This window comes from Anopheles stephensi, chromosome 2 (assembly GCF_013141755.1).
Source record: "Anopheles stephensi strain Indian chromosome 2, UCI_ANSTEP_V1.0, whole genome shotgun sequence".
Classification (NCBI taxonomy): Eukaryota; Metazoa; Arthropoda; class Insecta; order Diptera; family Culicidae; genus Anopheles; species Anopheles stephensi.
This window is the reverse complement of record NC_050202.1, coordinates 22357161-22378137: the sequence shown is the minus strand read 5'-3', so window position 1 is coordinate 22378137 and position 20977 is coordinate 22357161. Positions and strand designations below refer to the sequence as shown.

The 20977-nt window shown below is 49.1% G+C and overlaps 3 protein-coding genes and 1 non-coding gene across 6 annotated transcripts; 2 read left to right on the top strand and 2 right to left on the bottom strand.

Moving 5' to 3' along the window:
* Positions 1 to 2240: 2240 nt before the first annotated feature.
* Positions 2241 to 5077, bottom strand: LOC118505817 (glycine-rich domain-containing protein 2-like). The gene is made up of 2 exons (XM_036042163.1): positions 4268 to 5077; positions 2241 to 2907 (listed from the first exon to the last, which is right to left on the bottom strand). The coding sequence occupies exons 1-2, from the start codon at positions 4931 to 4933 to the stop codon at positions 2644 to 2646; spliced, it is 930 nt and encodes a 309-aa protein (XP_035898056.1). The 5' UTR covers positions 4934 to 5077; the 3' UTR covers positions 2241 to 2643.
* A 257-nt stretch (positions 5078 to 5334) lies between these two features.
* On the bottom strand, positions 5335 to 12854 carry LOC118505816 (kelch-like protein diablo). Of its 2 annotated transcripts, none has more exons than XM_036042161.1 (5): positions 12128 to 12854; positions 10371 to 10468; positions 8746 to 10261; positions 8474 to 8661; positions 5335 to 7658 (listed from the first exon to the last, which is right to left on the bottom strand). In XM_036042161.1, the coding sequence occupies exons 2-5, from the start codon at positions 10412 to 10414 to the stop codon at positions 7634 to 7636; spliced, it is 1773 nt and encodes a 590-aa protein (XP_035898054.1). In that variant the 5' UTR covers positions 10415 to 10468; positions 12128 to 12854; the 3' UTR covers positions 5335 to 7633. The 2 variants fall into 2 exon arrangements, with proteins under 2 accessions (XP_035898054.1, XP_035898055.1); XM_036042162.1 differs by having other exon boundaries at positions 8746 to 10258.
* Positions 12855 to 13153: 299 nt separating this feature from the next.
* LOC118503695 (tyrosine-protein phosphatase non-receptor type 23) lies at positions 13154 to 20267 on the top strand. 2 transcript variants are annotated; one of them, XM_036037245.1, is made up of 8 exons: positions 13154 to 13375; positions 13506 to 17804; positions 18225 to 18368; positions 18580 to 18600; positions 18816 to 18944; positions 19019 to 19394; positions 19468 to 19587; positions 19677 to 20267. In XM_036037245.1, the coding sequence occupies exons 1-8, from the start codon at positions 13292 to 13294 to the stop codon at positions 19790 to 19792; spliced, it is 5289 nt and encodes a 1762-aa protein (XP_035893138.1). In that variant the 5' UTR covers positions 13154 to 13291; the 3' UTR covers positions 19793 to 20267. The 2 variants fall into 2 exon arrangements, with proteins under 2 accessions (XP_035893138.1, XP_035893139.1); XM_036037246.1 differs by lacking the exon at positions 18580 to 18600 and having other exon boundaries at positions 13155 to 13375.
* Positions 20268 to 20868: 601 nt separating this feature from the next.
* Trnar-acg lies at positions 20869 to 20941 on the top strand. The gene has a single exon. It is a non-coding gene; the product is annotated as a tRNA-Arg (tRNA).
* The last annotated feature ends 36 nt before the right edge of the window (positions 20942 to 20977 follow it).

The following is a 20977-nucleotide window of genomic DNA, read 5'->3' as shown; positions in this document are numbered from 1 at the left end:
TAAACCGCTGGTTTATGCGTTCCGACAGTCCTTGGAGAAGGCATCACCGAGACAGGCTCGACACCTCGATTATATCGGGCAGTTCTCCACAGACATCCGCCACGTGGAAGGGAAAGATAACATCACCGCCGACCTACTTTCCCGAATCGAGACCATCCAGCCAGCTACACCGACCATCAACTACGACGAATTGGCCGAGGATCAAACCCGCGACACTGAGCTCGCCGACATACTCAATGGAAAAACCCGGTCAGATCTCATACTCCAGCGCATCCAGATTCCCGGCAGCACGAAGGCACTATACTGCGATTGTCCAACGGGAATCATCCGCCCGTACGTTACGAAACCATTCCGACTACAAGTCCTGCGATCGGTCCACGAGATGAGTCACCCCGGCGCGAAAACTACCACCAGACTGATGACGGAGAGATTCGTCTGGTTAAATATCCGCCGAGATTGCCGAGAGTTCGTGCGTAACTGCATCGCTTGCCAGGCGACGAAGGTGCATAGGCATATGCAAAGCCCGCTTGTACGCTATCCAACAACCGATACTCGCTTCGCGCACATCAACCTGGACATCGTGGGCCCGTTTCCCATCAGCAACGGATATCGATACTGCCTTACGATCATCGACCGGTTCACGCGCTGGCCTGAAGCCATACCGTTAACAGACATAGCTGCACCAACGGTGGCATCAGCACTGCTACACGGATGGATAGCCCGATTCGGCGTGCCTGCTTTCATCACCACCGATCAGGGTCGGCAGTTCGAGTCAGCGCTGTTTCGTGAACTGTGCCAGGCAATGGGTACCAAACATCTGCGTACCACGGCGTACCATCCGCAGGCCAATGGTCTGGTCGAGCGCTGGCATCGTACGCTCAAAGCAGCCATCTGCTGTAAAGACGCCGCGCGCTGGACCGACCACCTGCCCATCATCCTACTAGGACTACGCACCGCGTACAAGGCTGACATTAAAGCTTCACCAGCAGAACTCGTCTACGGCAGCACGCTAAAGATCCCAGCAGAGTTCTTTCACAGCAACCCGCAGACGATTCCACCGGATACTACCGAGTTCACGCAACAGCTGAGGAAGGTGATGGACAACATGCGACCGACACAAACCGCTTGGCACGACAAGAGAGCGACCTTCGTACATTCCGATCTACGAACCTGTACTCACGTCTTCGTCCGGAATGATACTGTTCGACCTGCTCTCACTCCACCGTACCAAGGGCCTTACGAAGTCCTGCGTCGTTCCGAGAAATGGTTCGAGGTCCTGGTCAACGGTAAATCGACAAACGTCTCCATCGACCGTCTAAAACCGTGTTATACGCTGCGAGATCCGGTTTCGACAACACCGCCTATGCCGCCATCGCTTGCATCACCGCCGTCAGCATATATGTCGCCGCCGACATCGTCTACAACACCACAAACAACCTCGCACGGTACGACACCTCCTGTCGCCACCAAAGACTACTCGACCGCTGTTACCCGTTCGCAACGTCGTGTGACCATTCCTTTGCGTTACCGCTAACACCGATCTGAAGGGGAGTACTGTGGCGACCTCTATCGGAGGAATATTAATATCGACCACTGTCCAGCGTTGCGGAATGTCATCAGCTGAATTGCGGAACTGTCATGATTGACAGCAGTTGTTCCGCTCACCAAGACCGGTAGAGAGTCTCGTTTTGCCGGCTGAACACGCGACAGTGATACCGAGTGCGCTCCCGACTTAAAAAACCGATTAAAAGATTAACCGATCAAAGTTAAATAAAATTGCTTCCCCCACGTTCCCGGAGAAGCTAAACAGTTAAGGGAAGGCTGAAGTAACGCATTATTTTGGCGCATACGTGTGGCTCTTATCTCAAACGGCGGACTCTCCTTAACATCATCCAGCGTGAGGTATAATGCTTTATAAGCCAAGAACGGTAACAGATTTGTACATTGTGAGTAAAAGCAGTACAAAAAAACGATGTACTCGCTTAAAGAATACGGATGATCGCCTAGATTTCATTCGCTTACCCTCAAAAGGTGGATCGTTACTCTAATATCCCATCTGGCAGACCAAGACTTTACGGGCTGGGACGTCCGGTGCCATTCCAATGACATGACCAGCCCATGGGACCCTAGCAAAGTCTGATGAGCTAGCACAATAATCGATAGTTCAGTTACCATTTACAGCATTTCTGAGCACTTTCCTTTACAGTCATGGAGAAAAGGGGAATACGCGAGAGGTTTTGGATAGTGTCCATGTTCACCAAGAATAGTGTTACCGTTTACTTATTTACAAAGCGTCCCTCAATTTCGATAAGCGTGCTGTCCTATTTTAGATAAGAGCCTCCTAATTGATACGTGAAGTTAGCTACAACTCCACGCATCCTATTCTTATCATTTACTGTACACAACAAACCAGAGACAACCTGCTCCAGGAGGATCAAAATGGTAATCCTCCTCTAATTCCCGTCCCCTGCTTAAGCTATAAAAATGGCTAATGGGTCACACGCTCGGTGCGCACATTCATTCCCAGCTTTGAGGTTTGTAACTGCTAATCACACACTGTACACACCGTTAAAGGACACTTGTCAGTAGGGAAGGCATTGCGAAGCTGGCTGGCTGGTAGAGGCCGATTGTAGTCGCTCCGGCTCACATTATGGAGCAATCGAACGAACAGCAATTCGCACAGTCTGCACATCCGATGCAATCTCCGCACCCGAAACAATCCCCACAGTCACAGAGGTCCCCACAGTCACAGAGGTCCCCACAGCCGCACAGTCCACCGCACCCGCAGCAACCACCGCAGCCGCACATGTCACACATATCGCCACAGCCGCACAGATCATCGCCACCGTCATCCCCACAGCAACCGCAGCAACAGCCATCCGCCTCGGCATCGACAGCGTCGGGTGCCTGGAGAAAAAAAAAAACGACGCACGATTAGAACTAGACCACATCTAGTGGAGGTCAGCTGGACGACAGCAACGAACGAACGGAGCCGGGCGTACCGATAGGGTCGGCGGACTGGTGAGCACGGTGGTGGTGGTCGTTCCAATTGTCGCGAGGTCATTCAGCACCATCGGCACCAGCAGGTAGGTGTCGTAGTAGTACGTCGTGTGCTCCTCCTTCACGTGCTCACCAAGGTCATCCTGTGTGTCGAACAGCGACTCACACAGCGGACACTTGAAATTCATGCTCCGGTTTGCGGTCCGTTCGGAGCAAGCGTCACATGCGGTTTATTAGCCGTAAACAACAACACCCGCCGCACGCCACTTCACAACTGCACCGGTCGACGTTGTTGAATCGATTCTACAGGCAAGCGCGGCTACGGTCGACCGGACCCAAACAACGTACTAAAGCCCGCAGCAGAGCAGGCAATAAGCATCGCCGAGGGTCTACGGCGCTTTGCGCTGCGGATCGTAACCAATACATCCAAACGGCAACAGGGGCAAAACGCACACGCCAAAACGACAACCACCCCTTGGGTTGCTGTTTTTTCGGGGTAGTTCGCCAATGACATCACTCATATTCGAATGGACCGGTATTGCGAGAGCTAGGGGTAAAAATACATTCCCCCTGGTGCAAAGCATATTACCCCGAGAACTTCTCCGAACCCGTTCAAATGGGAATTGTTCTTGAAGCGTTGAATTGGTATACTCTTGCACGCCGAGGAATCCCCGCCAATAAATTGTGAATGTACAACTGCTACACATAGGTTCATCTTCAAACTTGACCAGATAACACCACACGCGAATCGCGAGCTCGACGATGTTGTCGCTGTTGGTTCCGTATCAGACTGGCCACTCATCCCAATGCTTCCTCCTGATCACTGAGTCAGGTCAAACAGTATGGTACAAAGCCACCGTTAAATTCGTGACGGCAAGTCACGATTAGCGAAGGCTTGGCTAGCTAACTACCGTTAAGTAATGTCGCGTGCGTAACATATATTACGGCTCAACTGCTTGGAATACTTGATAAGCGATAAGCGGCTATGCAACATATCAGACAAAACCGCTTTCATCCGGTCGGTGCAACAAGTATGACGTACAGGTGTTTATGGACACTTGGGGCGGTCCGGTGACCGAGGCGATAACGGCACCGGTCTTCACACGGCAGGACAGGCCCTCAAATGCCATCCAGACCGCGTCCCCGTAAGTAGAGCTGCTGATTACTTTACTACGGGTAAAATTAAGTCACAGAAAGCCAGAAATGGCATGCCGACAACCTCTCGAGGTTGTTAATGCCAAAGAAGAAGAAGCTTATGGACACTTACCTGCATCTGCGGTATGTACCCGCTTGCAGTTGCCATCTGTCCCAGCTGATCCGCGTCTAGTTCGTGCAGATCCGCCGCTATGCCGTCTGCTTCCGGCTGAACCATCTCGGTGGAAAACATGTCCGGCATTTCGTCCACTGGAATCTCTTCCCCCTCTGGCACCATTTGTCTCATCTCCATCGATTCCCCTGCTTCGTCATCCCCCGCCACGGTGTCTAACGCTTGGCCAGCCATCGCGATCTGTCCAGCCGACAGCTCCATATCGGTGATCTTGTCCATCGCCTTCGCGTACCGCTGCTCGAGCTTTTCCACCGTATCTTCACCGAGCACTTCCGTCATCAGGCGGCCCGTGCCCTCCAGGACCGGCTCAGTGAAGGCTGGATTGATGAGCCCATCTTCCATTACAATACCTTCGGTGAACGCTGTCACACCGAGCTGACCGTACGAGCTCGACGTTAACGAATCGACACTGCGCCCGGTGAACTGTTCACCAACTCCGGTGGCAGGTACCGCACCAGCACCACCTAGACCACCACCAAAGCTGTTACGAAGCGCCGGTGCCATCACCGACAGGCTATCGAGCGATAAACCCGGCTGTTCGGATATCACCGACGATGGTGGTCTTACGCTTCCCCTAGACATTCTCGACTTGGCGCTGGTACGCATTTCCTGGTCACGCAACACACACACATGCGTCTGCAACCCCGGACCGAACCGTACGCCGTGTCGGTGTACCACGAACTGAGAAAGAAGGCAATCGGGAATTCTCTTACGCCACGGATCTTCCGATTCGAGGCAACATGGAACCCGGAGAAACAGTTATCGTGCGTAAACGGTGATAAAAGCCAAACTTGTACTACTTCTCCCGATTAGTCTAATCTATTTTCCTTTCAGTATCTACGAAACTGGAAGATTATTAAGGGTTTGCCTGCCGCAGTGAGGTGGTTTAGTGTTACTTGTCATCAAGATATACCCACCGTTGGAATTTTGAACCCAGGCTGACCTAGGACGACGGGAGAGCTAAATTGAATTATCTGCAGTCATCCGAGAAAAAAAAAACGATCATCTACAATCAACCAAAGGCTTTAGTTATGCACTTTAATTTTTGCCATTCTTAATCACATTCTTACAGCTCTTCTTATCATCAACAACTAATCAATCACCGGTTTTGCACGATCTCGATCGCACTGAAATGTCTAATAAATTAGCACGCGAACCTAAAACAAAAGTTACCGTACGAGCGATGAGCATTAGTTAATAGCACTTTCCACCTTCTCGACAAAAAAGGGGCTTGGTGAGAGAATCTTAAACAGCAGCCAACGCGCTCTGCCACTCGCCGAGTACGCCAACGTTCGGGCCAACCTAACTACGGAGGGAACTGTTGTTACTTTGTACAAAACCGAAAAGACAGATTAGTGTAGAGGTCACAGGAGTTCTAAATCTTGATACGCTACGCTGTGGTTTGGTTTAGTGCCACTGACCACTAGACCTAACTCTGCACCAGGTCTACCCCTTATGGATCGGACTACGCCACGTGGGAGGCTCAGCAAAGATTAGAGCCACGCCAACCTGTTTGTTAAAATTCTGAGATATCCGATAGTTGCTCAACATTGATTTGAAAGCTTATCAACTGCTATCTAACCAGACCCAGTCAGTGAAGTTGGACCGTTGCTTACCGGCAGCGCGTTAAAACTTCCTTTCCAGCTAACGCTACTCGCTTTTCGCTAGAATTCGACGAACGATTTACACTTTCTGCATGCTGACAGAAACCATTTACAATTGTCTATGCGTTTTTTGTTTCGTTTTCTGAACAGCAATTCTTAATTGGAGAAGAAATTCTTGGCTTCCTTCTTTTTCTTTTTGGCTCATTTCCTAATACTTGTGACCACATATAGCCGCGGCACCACGGCACGGTGATATTCTGATGAGTTTTCGGTAGCGTTTCGTTAACCACTTCGAACACCAAACTGTTCTCGTAGCAAATCCCGCCAAACAGAACCTTTAAGCTGAACAACCCCTATAAGGTGGAACGGTGATGGGGATGAGCAGGCAAACGTAACTAGGCAACATACTAAGCAACAACGTTAAGCAACATGCATTGAGGGGAGTTAGCAGTGCGGGCATCGATCCCGTGTGTGTGGCGTGTGCATGAATGAGGGGAGACTACTACACATCTAATTTTCGGAAGGACGCTTTACCGTAACACTTCCATTTGCTCCGTTTCCGTACCATTATTGGCCGTTCTATAAAAACTAAAACTGTTACGCCAGAAGCTGGAACGTGCGCGAAGGGCTACTAGGATCGTGCGCGTTTAAGGTTGAGATCTGTGATAACGGATGGGAGCGGTGTTGCAGGGACCGTGCGGCCTATATACAAACTCGAAGTGTGGACAACGAAATCATCCACTTGCGCGGTCCGATCAGCATCAGGAGTCTACAGCCCTACTAAATGGTTACAAATATAACCCTTTTTAATGGATGGTTACGATAAACAGTGGGGCAATCAATCAACACACACTTAATCGGGCTTGCTTTTTCCCTGTCTTTTTTTACCAATCTAACCATGTCTGCGCAAGATAGTTAAAAAAAATTAAATCAGAAAAAGTGTGCCTTTGAGGAGCCTATTTTGAGGATGCGATTGTATAAATAATATTCAAAAAAACATTGTATCAAAATATATACCACCCGTTGCTAGGCAACACGCACAGGCAACTCACACACACACTCCTACCGTCCTGAACCTGAATCCCATTTGCCTTTGACGTACAGGCTTCCGGAAAACGGAAGTAAAACGTACCTTTAAGTTCAATTCGAAAAATTTAATGGATCGTTCATCAAACAAACATTATTAACGAATCGTTTCACCTTTCTCTCTCTCTCTCTCTTTTCTTTATAACAAGCCCCTTGTTTTTCGCGACTGGTTCGAAATTATACTGGGTACTTAACTCCTTAAACGCCTAATGCCTTTGCATAATGAACGGGTGTGTTCTTAAGTGGTGGGGTTTAGGTGCCGCGTCTGCACCTTCCAATGTGTGGTGGTATAAATGGTATTCTGTTACCAGCTGGGTGCCATACCCTATTCGCCTTGGCAGTGGTGAGTGTATGTGTGTGTGTTGAAATCAAGTATGTCATTTCGAGCTTTGCTAAAACCCGTTTTTTTTAGGCAGTTCTAGCTTGTGAAGCTTTCCGATCGCCCTAAATTATGTTCATGTACACCTTTCCTTTTCACTACGGTTCACAGACCACTTCTGTTCCACGGCACGGCACCAACACCATCATCGTGCCGTGCCGCCGAATAGTCCTGCCGCGTGCCGCCGTTCGCAAGCGTAGAACAGAATGCTGGCCGAATGTGTTTTGTGTGTGTATGTTAAACAACGGAATCTTTGCGAATCCTAAAAGTAAAGGTAAGTAAAGAAAGGTATGATGTTAAATGAGCAAACAAAACAAACCAACAGACAAACAATAACGAAAAACAGAAGCCGAAAAGCAGCGGGCACACACGGTGTGGGGTTTTGAAAATGGTTATGAGAAATGTGGGTTGTGGGGAGAAAGGATGCAGATAGGGTGCAATTTGGTGAAAATGAGGATGAGTCAGTAAAGAGCATTGATCACAGATGGGATGAAGACACAGGCGACTTGGATTGGATCTTTCGCTCGTTTCAAGACATTTCGAGCTGTCTACTGAGATGGTGTGAGTCCCTAAACTTCTCCGTGAAAGTATCCAGAAAGGTTAGAGAAAGTGCTAATCCTAAACACCCGAAACTGAGCTTTGAATTACCAAAGACCAAACAATTATGATCATTCGAGATGGAGGCGATTTGTTGCAGTTTAATGAAATGTAAAATGCATTAATGGATGCTAAAATAACACAGAACTAAATGAAACATGAATTTCGATCATCTAGCGCAGATGCTAACAATCTATTGCAAATCATTTCCCTGCTAATTAGATTCGCAGCTCGCTCCTCATTACTCGCTGCTCTTTTTGTCCAATGATAAAGCTAAATTTCAGGACTGTTTCTAAGGACATTCACTGGCTCTTGTACTCTCATCTCTAGCTTGGAGAAGCCTGGCTTAATGTTTTACGACATTCAAACGGACGCAAGGCGGGAAAGAGCATACTCTGGAATCGCTTGACGGACGGGCGGGCGAAGGAGTTTTTTTTGGGGGGGGGGAAGGTTAGAAGATACAAGAAGCAAACTATTTACCACATGTAGTTCTCGGTTTGGGGTGCACGCATCACACCGACACCACCGCCGAGCCGGCGATAGTTCATACAGCCACAAAGCCGCCACTGATTCGTTTCCGGATCGTACACCTCGATCGTCTTCAGGTAGGCAGTACCGTCAAAGCCGCCGACGGCATACAATTGACCGTTGACCACCGCCAGTCCAACCTGGAAACGGAGCAAAGGGGGAGGGGTGTGTTTTTAAGAAGCCACCGAACAATGCCGCTAGTTCGCACTGCGTTTGTCCCTTACCCCACTGCGTCTGGACGTCATCGCGACGATCGGGCTCCAGGAGTTGGTGTGTGGATTGTATCGTTCTGCGGACGACAGTTCCATACAATCGTCCCGTCCTCCCACCGCGTAGATGAAGTTGTTAAACACCGCACAGCCAAGATGTTTCCTTCGCGTCGACATTGGACTCACGGCGCACCATTTGTTCTGCCGGGGATCGTACCGTTCGACCGTGTTGAGCGGACACTGTCCATCGGAACCACCGATCGCGTACAGATAGCCACCAAGCACTGCCACCGCGACCCCAAGCCGTCGTGTCGTCATTGGCGCTACCTTAGACCATTTGTTCTCCTTCGGGTCGTATCGTTCGACGTGGTTCAAGCACTGCACACCATCCTGCCCACCGACGGCGTACAGGAACCCATCCAACACAGCCACCCCGACACTCGTGCGACAGCTGGTGGTCGGCGCGACATCACACGACCACTGGTTCGTCTGTGGATCGTACCGCTCGATGCTGTTCAGGTAGCTTTGCCCGTCGTGTCCACCGACGGCGTACAGTAGATCGTTCAGCACGGCCACACCGACACCGCAGCGCCGCTTGCTCATCGGTGCCACCATCTTCCAGTCGGCCGTTTCCGGATCGAACCGTTCGACGGAAGCAATCGCATCACCCGAACACCAACCACCAACCGCAAACAGTACCTCGCCGCGCCGGGTAGGCTTCCGGGGACGTGTGCGAGGTCCCTGCATCAGCGGACGTTCCTGTGGCAGCAGCAGATAGTTCTTCGCCTCATCCACCAAATCCCGGCACGCTTCGTCGGACCGTACCAGCAAATCCGAACCGACCGTACCGACGAGAAACTTTGGGCTCAGCAGCGGCATCCGGACGTGTTGCAGCACCTGCGCCAAATGCTGTCTCCGATCGGCGACGTTATACTTTAGCCACGCCATAACCGCGTTGAACACTTGCTCCTCCGATCGCACGTTCAGCTCATCGCTGCAGATAATGTCCACCAGCTGGCCGACCGGAAGCAACAGAAACTCTTCGCTCTCCATCACCTCCTGGAAGTTGTGTTGGGTGAATTTGTCCGCGATTCGCAACAGCTCCCGGCACGAGTGGGTGTCCGCGAACGCCCTTATGCCGAGACAGTTTTCCGGATCGAGCTGGCGCTTGAGAAACTCGCAACATATGTCCTGTATTTCGGCGAGCTGCAGCAAACAGGCGGCCGGTAGCAGTGGTTGCACGTTCGATTCCTCCACCACGATGTGGGATGTGTAGCAAAAGTCTATCAACAGCTCCATCGCGTTCTCGTCGATGTCGCAGATGGTCACCTCGGTTTGGCGCGATTCTTCCAGCTCGCCGGTAAACATCGCCCGGAAGTAGGGGCTGCAGGCGGACAGGATGACGCGGTGGGCGAAGATTTTGCGCCCCTTCACGTTGATGACGACATCGCAGAGCTCCCGGTGACGGCGCAGCACGTTCAGCTCCTGCAGCGTCACCCGGGGATGCTTCTCCGAGGTGTGTGATAGTCTGCTGATGGGTGGGAGATTCGTTTGCCGTAAGGTAGAAATAAACAAAAAAACGTAAACGATTATTAGCTTCACGGGGCGAACTTTCGGGGGATGAAACACGCTCAACTAACCTCGCCGGTGACGGTGGGCGATCCGATATGAGTACGTCACCCATTCTGTTGGCCGCTAGGCGCAGCGGGGCAGAGGCCCAACCCCACACGGTATCTATCTGCAGGCGGGAAAGTAAAGGAAACACTATTAGTTGCTGTTTAATAGTTTTTAACCACAAGCAAACAGAACAGAAGAAACCTTTTTCCTCTTTTGATGAAGGCTCGTAGCCATAAGCTGGACGAACGTTACGCGAACCATTAAGCGGTTTGCGGAGCGAATAGTTTGTACGTCCGCCAAAGGCGACGTGTGCAGTTGGAACTAAGAACCTGTCCGCCTAGCGGAACCTTCTTCTAACGCTTCCATCGCGCAAACAGGTTAATTCGTTAGCCCAAACCGTACGAATAGAACACGCGATAAAGGCCACTATGCTTCTAAACGAGTTTCCAAGATTTGTTTCTCGGCCTGTTTTCCCGGTCAGCTGCAGCATGCGGACCCTGACCCGGTCCATCGATAACGGAGCCCCTGGGAAGGATGCTGCTGCATCACTGTATCGCGGTGCTGTTGTAGACGGTACCATTCGTTACAGTAAGTGACAAAAAAGTGTAGCACTTGTTATTGATTTGCCACTTTCGTCTGGCAATCCAATATTCTGGCCCTTCCGGCGGACGTATCAACGCCATGAAGTCTCCTGCGTCCATGTGGACGGCCGAAAAAGTCCTGTGTCAATGGCGCAACGACCTAACCAAATGAAATCGACCTGTTTCTTTAACAATTGATTTTACGACATCGTAGATAAAGCACTTCGAAGAGTTGCCAAACCAGAACTAGCGGACGGCAAGACTATACTTTACAATTAATGAGACTTGGGAAAACCCTGATGACAGTGTACTTCTTATTGCTAAAATTATACCCCCTGTACTATGTATCAATTAGTCAAGATATTTTAAAACTAATGATTAGCTAGAAACCATCAAAATGGACCACTATAAGGAGTAGGTCCAAATAGGTCGGCATGTTGAACTTGAGTCTTGAATTTCAGCCACAAATAATTAATCCATGCCCATACCTAACCTATTACCAAACATCAAAAGATCAAGAGTTACTTAAATATAATCAAGAGTTAAATTATTAACTTAATCAAGATCAGCATCCTCAAGCAGAATTTGATTGAGATTGTAGTTTCAAGTCTCAAGAACCTTTTCTGTTCGGATTTTGGTTTCTTTGGCTTATTGTTTACCCATAGGAGGATCGATGCGTATGGGATCCGATAACAGTTCTTCCATGTGGTAAACTGTCCAGATAACAACATGTCCTGATAAAATCGAAACATTTCTAGATAAACTTAAAACTCCTAGGGTAGACATTTTTTCGCACCTCACTGTACGTCAGTGCAATGCAAGGAATTTTCAAGAGCTACAACTGCTGAGAATGGAACACAACGGATCGTAGAAGCCGGTGAGCATTGATTGTTTGAAGAGCCAAACAAGGTTAGTCTTTTCATCTTTTTTTCCAGCATATTTACTTCCACAACATAACATATTCAAGCACTTTTGATATATGCTTCTGTTTGTGCTCCAATTTAGCTGTTAAGGAACGGTTTATGTACTTGACATGCTCATGTATCTGCAATCCTTGAGGCCTGCTGAACAGGCAGATAGTAGGGTGGATAGATTTTTGCACAAATTTAAGCCGCTGGTTGCACAATTTTATCCCCTCCCTGACGTCGCTCCCACCCCCAAAAGCCCCACCCCTAGTACACACACCCACCCACCATTACCTTTGTAACTTTTTATGCACACCCCGGCGGCGAGCGGAAGTAGGCTGCTCTCCGTACACTCTTGCCGTACCTTTCGCCGTCGCCCCCAGTAAACCACCGCACTTTCCCCACCACCAACTGGCTACTACACCTTTACGCGAAGCGAGAACACACTACGCACACGGGACACGCACAGGGCACACGCACACACGTACACAGCCAACCCCACAGGGTGTGTGTCTGTGTCGAGAAGAGCGATGTTCGTTTCGCCTTGCTGCCCACCTTCCAACACCCTGCTGCTTGCCTCTTTGTGACGAATTTTCTTCTCCTTCCGCCGAGCGCAAAATGCACCACCTTTCCTACTACCTTGCACTGGTTCCGGGGATTCAGAAAATTGACCAACGGGTTGTGGCAGTGCGGCACACCGTTTCCGACGGCGATGGAACCATTTTTCCCCAGACGCAATTATGCGCGCACCGACAAGGGGGTGGTGGCTTTTCTCTTTTCACTGCTTTTCACGGCACAGACCACGGGAACGCACCCGCAACACCTTCGCACGTTTGCACGCACCCGCGCTCGTTCGCACGTTGTCGTTTCGTTTCGATTCGTTTGCCGGATGCGTTTGCCTGCAGAAGTGCAACGAAATTTGCACCTTTGCACCAGCAGACAACGCAATTATTTGATGATTTCTCGAGCGATTCTTTTCGCTTCCGTCCGTCCGTCGTCCGCGAAAATGATGATGATGTTGTTTGGCTGACAGCCGAAGGAAAATGCTGAGCGCAGACAGCGGTTGCTGCAGTACTCGACTCGAGGGGTCGTAAACGGAAGGAACTTGAAATTTTTCTATTTTTGATTTAAATTTTATAAAACAAGACAGTATCAGGGTTTTAAATGTTTTAAAAATATTTGTAGCATCACTTTTACACTTCACAAATGTTATACTTCAAGAATAACATCGTTTTAACAAAATATGTTGAAGAAAAACATGATATTTCTTGTCCCACCGTTCTCCCGCAGTGCCGATCGGCAGTTGTTGTGTCAAGCGAGTAGAAAAAAAACAACAAATAGACTTGGTACTTTGGAGAAGAAAGAAAAGGTCTTGTGTTTGTGCAACCTAAATTTGAAAATTCTCTACAGAAAGTGTTTAAATTAGTGTGAAGCGACTCTCATTCCGTTCGCTGCAACATGGAGGCTGTGCCGCGGATGCCGATGGTTAGTTTCGAGCTGAAAACCAGCCCGGAACAGACCAACTTCTCCGCCCTGAAGCAGGTATGTTTTTGTGGTGAAGATGAATCATCGTTTTATGTGGACGTCAGTTGTTAAATTAAATTAACGAGTAGCTTCTTCCATCCGATGACCTCGATGAATTTGTTTGCTTTGTACCCATTCTTTACCGTAGTACATCGCGGAATATTATCAGGAAGATCCGGCATCGTATTCCAAGGAATGCTACCAGCTCGAACAGCTCCGTGGCAATGCCGTACGGCCAACGCGAGACGTGGAAGGCACGGCCACCATCCGCCGCTACTACTGCCAGCTACACTCGATCCAGAATCGCTTCCTACTTGGCACGGTTAGCGAAGGCCAGCAAATGTTAACGTTCCACTGGAAAGACCTTTACTCCGGGTGTGTACTTACAAAGTGGAACATAAAGTACGAGATGGCGGTCGTGCTTCACAACTTTGCGGCGCTTCACACGCAACTCGGTGCCGCCGAAAGTCGGTCCGATCCGGAAAGTATGAAGAAAGCTTGCACCCACTTCCAGTGTGCCGCTTGGGCGTACGGTTACGTGAAGGATAATTATGCACTGCTCCTGCAAGGTGATCTGTCCACTGAGTTGCTTATCTTTATGCAGGCACTTTGTCTCGCTCAGGCACAGGAATGCATTATGGAGAAGAGTTTGTGTGATAATCGAAAGTCGGGCATAATTGCCAAAGTAACGGCACAGATCGTGAGCTACTACAATTCAGCGCTTGCTGCGTTGCTCACCCAGAACGGCGATGACGGGCGCATACAGGATATAGTTGGGAGCAAGCAGTTCAAGGAGTGGCGCCGTTATGTGCGATTCAAGATATCGTATCTGTCCTGCATACTGCTGCTCTACCAGGGACAACAGTCAGAGGAACAGCAGAAGATGGGTGAACGGGTCGCACTGTATCAGGCATCGTTCGATAAGCTTGAAGAGGCACGCAAAGAGTCAAAAGGTTTGGCACAGATCGAGCAGGTGAACGATGCACTGCAATTCACGATGGATGTGGTGGAGGCGAAGCGTAAATCTGCTAAAAATGAAAATGAATTCATTTATCACGAGGAAGTGCCCGATTTGAGTGCTATTTCAGCGGTACAGGGTGCGAATTTAGTAAACGGCATCGCCTTCAACGTGATCGATCCGGAAGCGATGGGAGAGGACATATTCCACCGGTTGGTGCCAATGAAAGCACACGAAAGTAGTTCCATGTACAGTGAGGAAAAGGCGAACCTGCTGCGGACGATCGGCTCGAAGCTGGACGATAAGGAGGCGGAACTGCAAACATTCATCGATTCGCTTAACTTGGATGCTATTGAGGCACCGACAAAAGCGGCAGATGATAAGCGTCTCCCACAAGGGTTGGTTGATCGATGCGCGGAACTGCAAGCCAAACCGAATGCTATCACCGATCTGGTACAGTCGATGTCAACGCTCGCCGATACCTGCTCGGATGTGGAGCTAACCCTCAAAGAGATAAAGAACCTGCTCCGACAGGATGAAATCCGCGAGGAACAGTATCAGGCGAAAATTGGCCAACGGTCGAACGGTGGTGCTCATATGGTAGAACTCGGTCGAGAGTTGGCAAAATATCAGGAAGCTCACAACAAGGCCGGAGAAAGCAATGATACGCTCCGGAAAGCAATGGGCCTGCACGTGCACAACCTGAAGATTCTTTCCCAACCGCTGCCGGACATCAAGGCACAGATACCGGTCTGTGCGGATAAGATCGACGATGGTGTATTCCAAGAGCTGAACACGATCGTACAGAAGGTGAAGGAAATGAAGGTGCAGCGGATCAAACTGTACCAGGATCTGCGGCATAACATCACCGAGGACGACATTACGTCGCAGCTGATCGCGCTCGAGGGAAGTGGTTCGGAACAGAAGCAAAAAATGGAGGAACTGTTCCGGAAGGAGCTATCCAAGCACGATCAGCTGGTGGGATTGCTCGAGCAGAATATGAAAGCGCAGGGCAACATCCTGAAGGCACTTACCGAAGTGTATGCAAAGTGTGCACCGACGTTGAAAAGTCTTTCCGACGTGAAAACGAAGCGGGATCAGTTCTTTTCCTCCCTATCGGCATCGTTCGATGTGTACGAGGATTTGCTGTCCAAGAGCGCAAAGGGGTTAGAATTTTACCGCAAGCTGCAGAGCAATGTGCAGAAGCTCTACTCCCGGGTGAAGGCGGCCTGTGATGTACAGGAAGAGGAGCGCAATCAGAAGCTAAAGTCGAGCAATGTGCTCAAGCGGTCCTCGATCGATAATACTGCTGCAGTGGGAGCGATCGCTGGTGTTGGTGCGGGAACTACAGGAACCGCTAGCAGTGGTGGAAGTGGAGGACCAAAGCTTAAAGACTATCTCAAAGCGGGCACTATCACGCTAGGGTCTATTAAAGCCGCCGGGGTGGATAAGAACCCGATGAATCATTTGCCGTCGGTAAGACCTGCTCCAGTTGGTTCGGAAAGTACGGCGCCGATTGTAGGTGCTGGTGGAGGAATGTCGGTTGGTGGTTCGGGGGGTTACTATCAGGACTCGTACGCCAATTATCATCAGCAGTATCAACATCACCAGCAACAACAACAACAACAGCAGCAGCAGCAGCAGCAGCAGCAGCAACAGCAACAACAACAGCAAATGCAATATGGCGGAGGATCCAATATGACTGCAGTAGGAACAGGCTATGATTACAACCAGTACGCTACACCACATCAACAACAGCAGCAGCAACCACAGCCTACTGTTAATACTGCTCCTGCCGTTGCTACAGGATACGTCAATCCCATGTACCAAAATGCGGGTCCCACAAATTATTATTACAATCAAAGCCAAACGCCGGCACCGAATTCGACTGGATACGATTACGGCCAGTACGGTCAGACGCAGGTTCCACAGCAACAGCCATCTCCAGCTCCTTCGACGTCATCTTCTTCGACTGATGTTAGTCAGCAGCAACCGTCGTGGACCCAGTTAAACCAACAGTTTTCCACCATGAATCTCCAACAGCCGGCCGCTGATGGGAACTATGGGACCCAAGTCGCTGGATCCAGCAGTAATGCCTCTTATGGTTCTGGTTATCAAAATTCTGCAGCAGCTAATCAACAACAGCAATATGCCGCTGTGTCTCAAAACCATGCCTATCCGTCACCATACCCGACCTCTTCTAGCGAATCGATGTCCTCGGTTTCTTCGAGCCAAGATTTATCGGCGTATGCGAACTACGGCCAAACATCGACCTCCCAGCAGCAGTATCAACAGCCCGGGTCTCAGACGCAGCAACCGTACTCATCTCCCACCCCGTACTACCAACAAGCGCCTTATCAGACGGAACAGACTGCATCTTACGGATCGCATCCGGGATATTCCTACAATCCGCAAACTGGAGCGTACGACTACACCAGCGGCTTCCAGTACGATTCATCCAACGCCACCGTCGCGTCCTACCAGAACCAGTACGTCGCGAATCCACAGCTAGGAGCAGGTAACGCAACCTACACCGCTTCCGGTCAAACGGCACCGGCATCGGTTGATTCGTCTGCCTCCCAAACGTATCAGGTCTCCACCGGATCAACAGCAGCACCATCCTACCCACAAGGACAACCGGCAAATGCGTCCTACTACGCGCCCAATGCAAATGTTGCCCAAACCGGTTACTATCACCAGACGTCCACCTACTCCACCATACAATCGAACCAGTATGCGGCTGAGGCAACTGCCACGCAGCAGAACACACACCCACCCGCCAGCAATTCAAACGACGCAGCCAGTGTTGCCCACTATTCCCACCACACGAACTCGTACGTAGATAGTACCGGCTCGCAAAGTGCCACAACGACTGCTTCGGCAACCACCACCTCCTCACCCCAACAACAGTCCGTCGTAACGCCGCAAACAGCCACACAGTCCAAAAACATCGATCTGCTCTCCGGGATCGATTTTTCGCCCGCTATCGTACCACCGATTTCTGTCCCAATTCTACAGCCACAGCCATCGAACGTTGGATCGATCGCTGGCAGCACTGTCGACGGGAGTGAAGTGGCGAGCGTTATACTAACACCCACGAAAGCAACTGTTGATCCACCGACGGAAAAAGCAACTATTCCGGAACCCCCGGCGACAGCGCAGAATGTTACCGCGACACCGACAGCATTTGGGGATCGAAAGCCAAGCCTGGACAATCTGTCCCTGTGCTCCGATCTGAGCTCCAGCTTTGACTGGGAAAGTGCATCGGTTTGCGGTGCTACGGCTTCGGTTTCCGGTGCGGCTGCTAATCCGGCGGACAATGTGTTTTTGCGACCGGCCAAACCGGACCCGTTCGAGGATGCGGCTACGTTGAAGTGGTTCCACAAGGAGGTGGAGCGGTTGGAGAAATTCGTTGACACGAGCGGAGTGAAGACGCTCAATGGGACGACACCGTTGGATAGCAAATGGAAGGAGTTGCAGGATTTGTTGGTAAGTGAGTTGACGTGGTTTTAGCTTCCTTTTTATGTACCTTGCGTAATTGTATTGAGTGGTTACAGTCCTGAAATCATGTAGCGTGCTCTCAAACGATGCCAGCGCCCTCTATTTGTCAAAACGGCTAACCATTTTGTGTAATGTTTGTAAACAACTTCTTAAAAAAGGTGTTTTTAGATTGCGTTAAACAGAAAACTAATAACGCTAATTGTATCAAAACAAATTTCCATAGTTTCTACATATATTAAGCATTCGACGAATTTACTATGCCTGCCGTCAGTAGCAGTAATCGAGAATCATAATCAAGGTTCTTCCGACCGGTTCATTTGGTTGCTTCTTTTATTTTATATTTAATAAGCATTTCTTATTTGATGAATCAATTAATTAATCATAAAAATAAATCCATCCCTTTTTTAGGTAAAGGAGGAATCGAAACGCCAAGTAAGCGTAGCACGACTGTTCCCGGAAAAGAATCGCTCCATCGACTGTGTCCCTTACGATCATGCCCGGGTCCAACTATCAACCGACACGGACAATTACATCAACGCTGTGTACGTTAAGGTAAGCCGCTGAACTCTCCAGCCACACAAACGACAAACGTAGTGTCATAAGATCAAGCATAAGGAACCAGACGAGCCAAGAGTATTGGAAGGCGTTTTTTTTGTACGCACGCACGCACGCCAAAAATGTGATTCTCTCTGTTCCTGTGGTTTTAATTTTTGTTCCGTTTTTCTCAAATTTTTATTCACATTTTGAAAATGAAACTGAAAAGTTCCAAAGGGATACAAAATTGGTAAGTTTATGTTAACCCCCACCATTCCATGGTTCCTCCCTTCCCTACTATCCCGAGAATCATACCAATTCAGAAAACTTACGGAAGGAGACGACTTTTTACACGTTGTTGTGTTTAGTTGCAACGCAAAGAGACATACATTTTTTTAAAAACATACAACATCTTTCAAGCTTCTTCGTTAAAACAAAGCTAAAAAAAATTCACCCTCTCCACAGGATCTCGGATTCGGATGCCCTCACTTCGTACTGGCCCAGACGCCCCTCCCAAACACGGTGAACGATTTTTGGAACATGATCTGGTCCCAGAAATCGAACGTGATCGTTTGTTTGCATACAGGCAATGAGGTAAGCACGCACGCAACCGAATGCTTCCAAACACTTCCTCTTTAACCGTCTCTTTGCTTGCTCCGCGCATAAAGCTTCTCGATCCCTTCTGGCCCACGGAACTTGGGCAGGAGCTCAGCTACGGCGATGTTTCGGTGAATCTGATGAAGCAATTCGATCTAACCCACTGCATCGAACGTACACTACGCATCAGCATGCTTGGTTCGGACTATTCGCTTACCGTGGCACTGCTGCAACCGAAACTGTGGTCCAAAAGCTGCCCGGAACAGATCTTGGGCGTGGCGCAAAACCTAATCGACTCGTACCGGCAGTACAATCAGGAGCAGAAGCTACCCCCCCAGCTGCGTCCGCTCGTACTAAACTGTCTAAATGGGACCGATCGGTCGAGCTTGGTAACGGTCGCGATCGTTACCATACTGGCGACGCAAACCCGGAAGCCGCTTCTGATAAGTAAGGGCCAGCCAGAGAGGATAGTTCTGTGTTGTGGTGGACGGGTTACAACAATTTTGCTCGCTCTTTTCAGACGTGATCGACATCTGGTACCGGATCTGTTGCCAGCGGAAGGGTGCACTGCGCGATCCGAATCTGATACAGCTTTCGTATCAGATTGTGCTAAACCACGGGCACGGCATACTGAACAAGCGTAAGAGCGCGTATAAAAATCATCTCACCCCAGCACGTGTGACGCACGCTCATTCATCGTTTTTTCGTCGCTTTTTTTTCTCTGTGCAGGTGGCATACTAACATCGTACCAGATGAAATCGGCCCAAGTGGCCAGCAGCACGGTGAAGGAGGAAGCCAACAATGATCCGTTTAAAGATCTTGATCCACTGTGGAAGCTAAAGTAGCGCTGCAGCGACAACAGATTATTATTGCTGGCTGGACCGATATTAATGCTAAACGCTCCGTTACTCGTTCCGCTCGCCAAATGTTTGAGCATTTTCCCGAGCGGCGGTGGGATGGACCCGTTTGGTGCCATCCTCGGTCAGCTCGATATTTAATCATGAACAGCATTATTATTCCATTCTTTTATTCAACTCAACAACTCACACACACACACTCTATATTTCGACTATTCCAAATCGTTGACCGTGTATGGTGCATATATATTATATTTATTTATATTACTAGTAAAAAAAAGCAGAAGAATATGTTATAAAACCCGTCGTGGTTGGTACATTGTATTACAGAAACAAAAAGCAATCGAACACATTTTCATTTTCTCCTCACAAAAAAAAGTGAGAACGAGAAAGCAATGTTGTGAGAAACGAGCCTAGTTTCCTTTTGCAATAAAAGTATATTATTATTTCTTATCGAACAAAATGAGGACACGCGGTACATTTCTCATCCGGGGAGGTTTTCCTCCGTCGAAAGAGCTTTCGAAAGAAAAACAGAAGACACCAGCACGATGTCCTTAACATAAATGCGCTTACGTCATAAAACACTTTGTAATCCTTTCACTTTTATAGATGAATGAGAACAACAGTCGCCTTTCGAAGGCTCTGTTGCTATTTGGGAAGGGTAGGATGGCGAAGGTGCCGGACCGTTAATAATCTACCCGGACAGGCGCTGATCATCCGCTGACCAACTGCCCTTTAAAAATGGTTAAAGGGGTGAAACCCCCGTACCAAGACAGCACGGAACAAAGATGAATATGCATTTGGCAGCATAAATTACCGTAATTAACAGGCACGAAAGAAAATAAAAAGATAAGCTGGAAAGGCGTTCAAGGATGTATTGTGGGCAGGTTGTTTTTTTTCTAGGGGTTTTTAACTGGACAGCGTTAAGCATGAGGAAAAAGCTTTTAAATAAGTATAATTCTTATTTTGCTGAGTTTTTTTAAAGAAATAATCGAATATTTGTTCCAAACAGTGCTCACTGTGCCATCCACCGGTTCGTAACTGAACGGCCCTTTCCCAACAACGGTCCTGTGGCGCAATGGATAACGCGTCTGACTACGGATCAGAAGATTCCAGGTTCGACTCCTGGCAGGATCGCGCGTACTCTCTCTAAAAGAGAGTCCGAGTACTTTT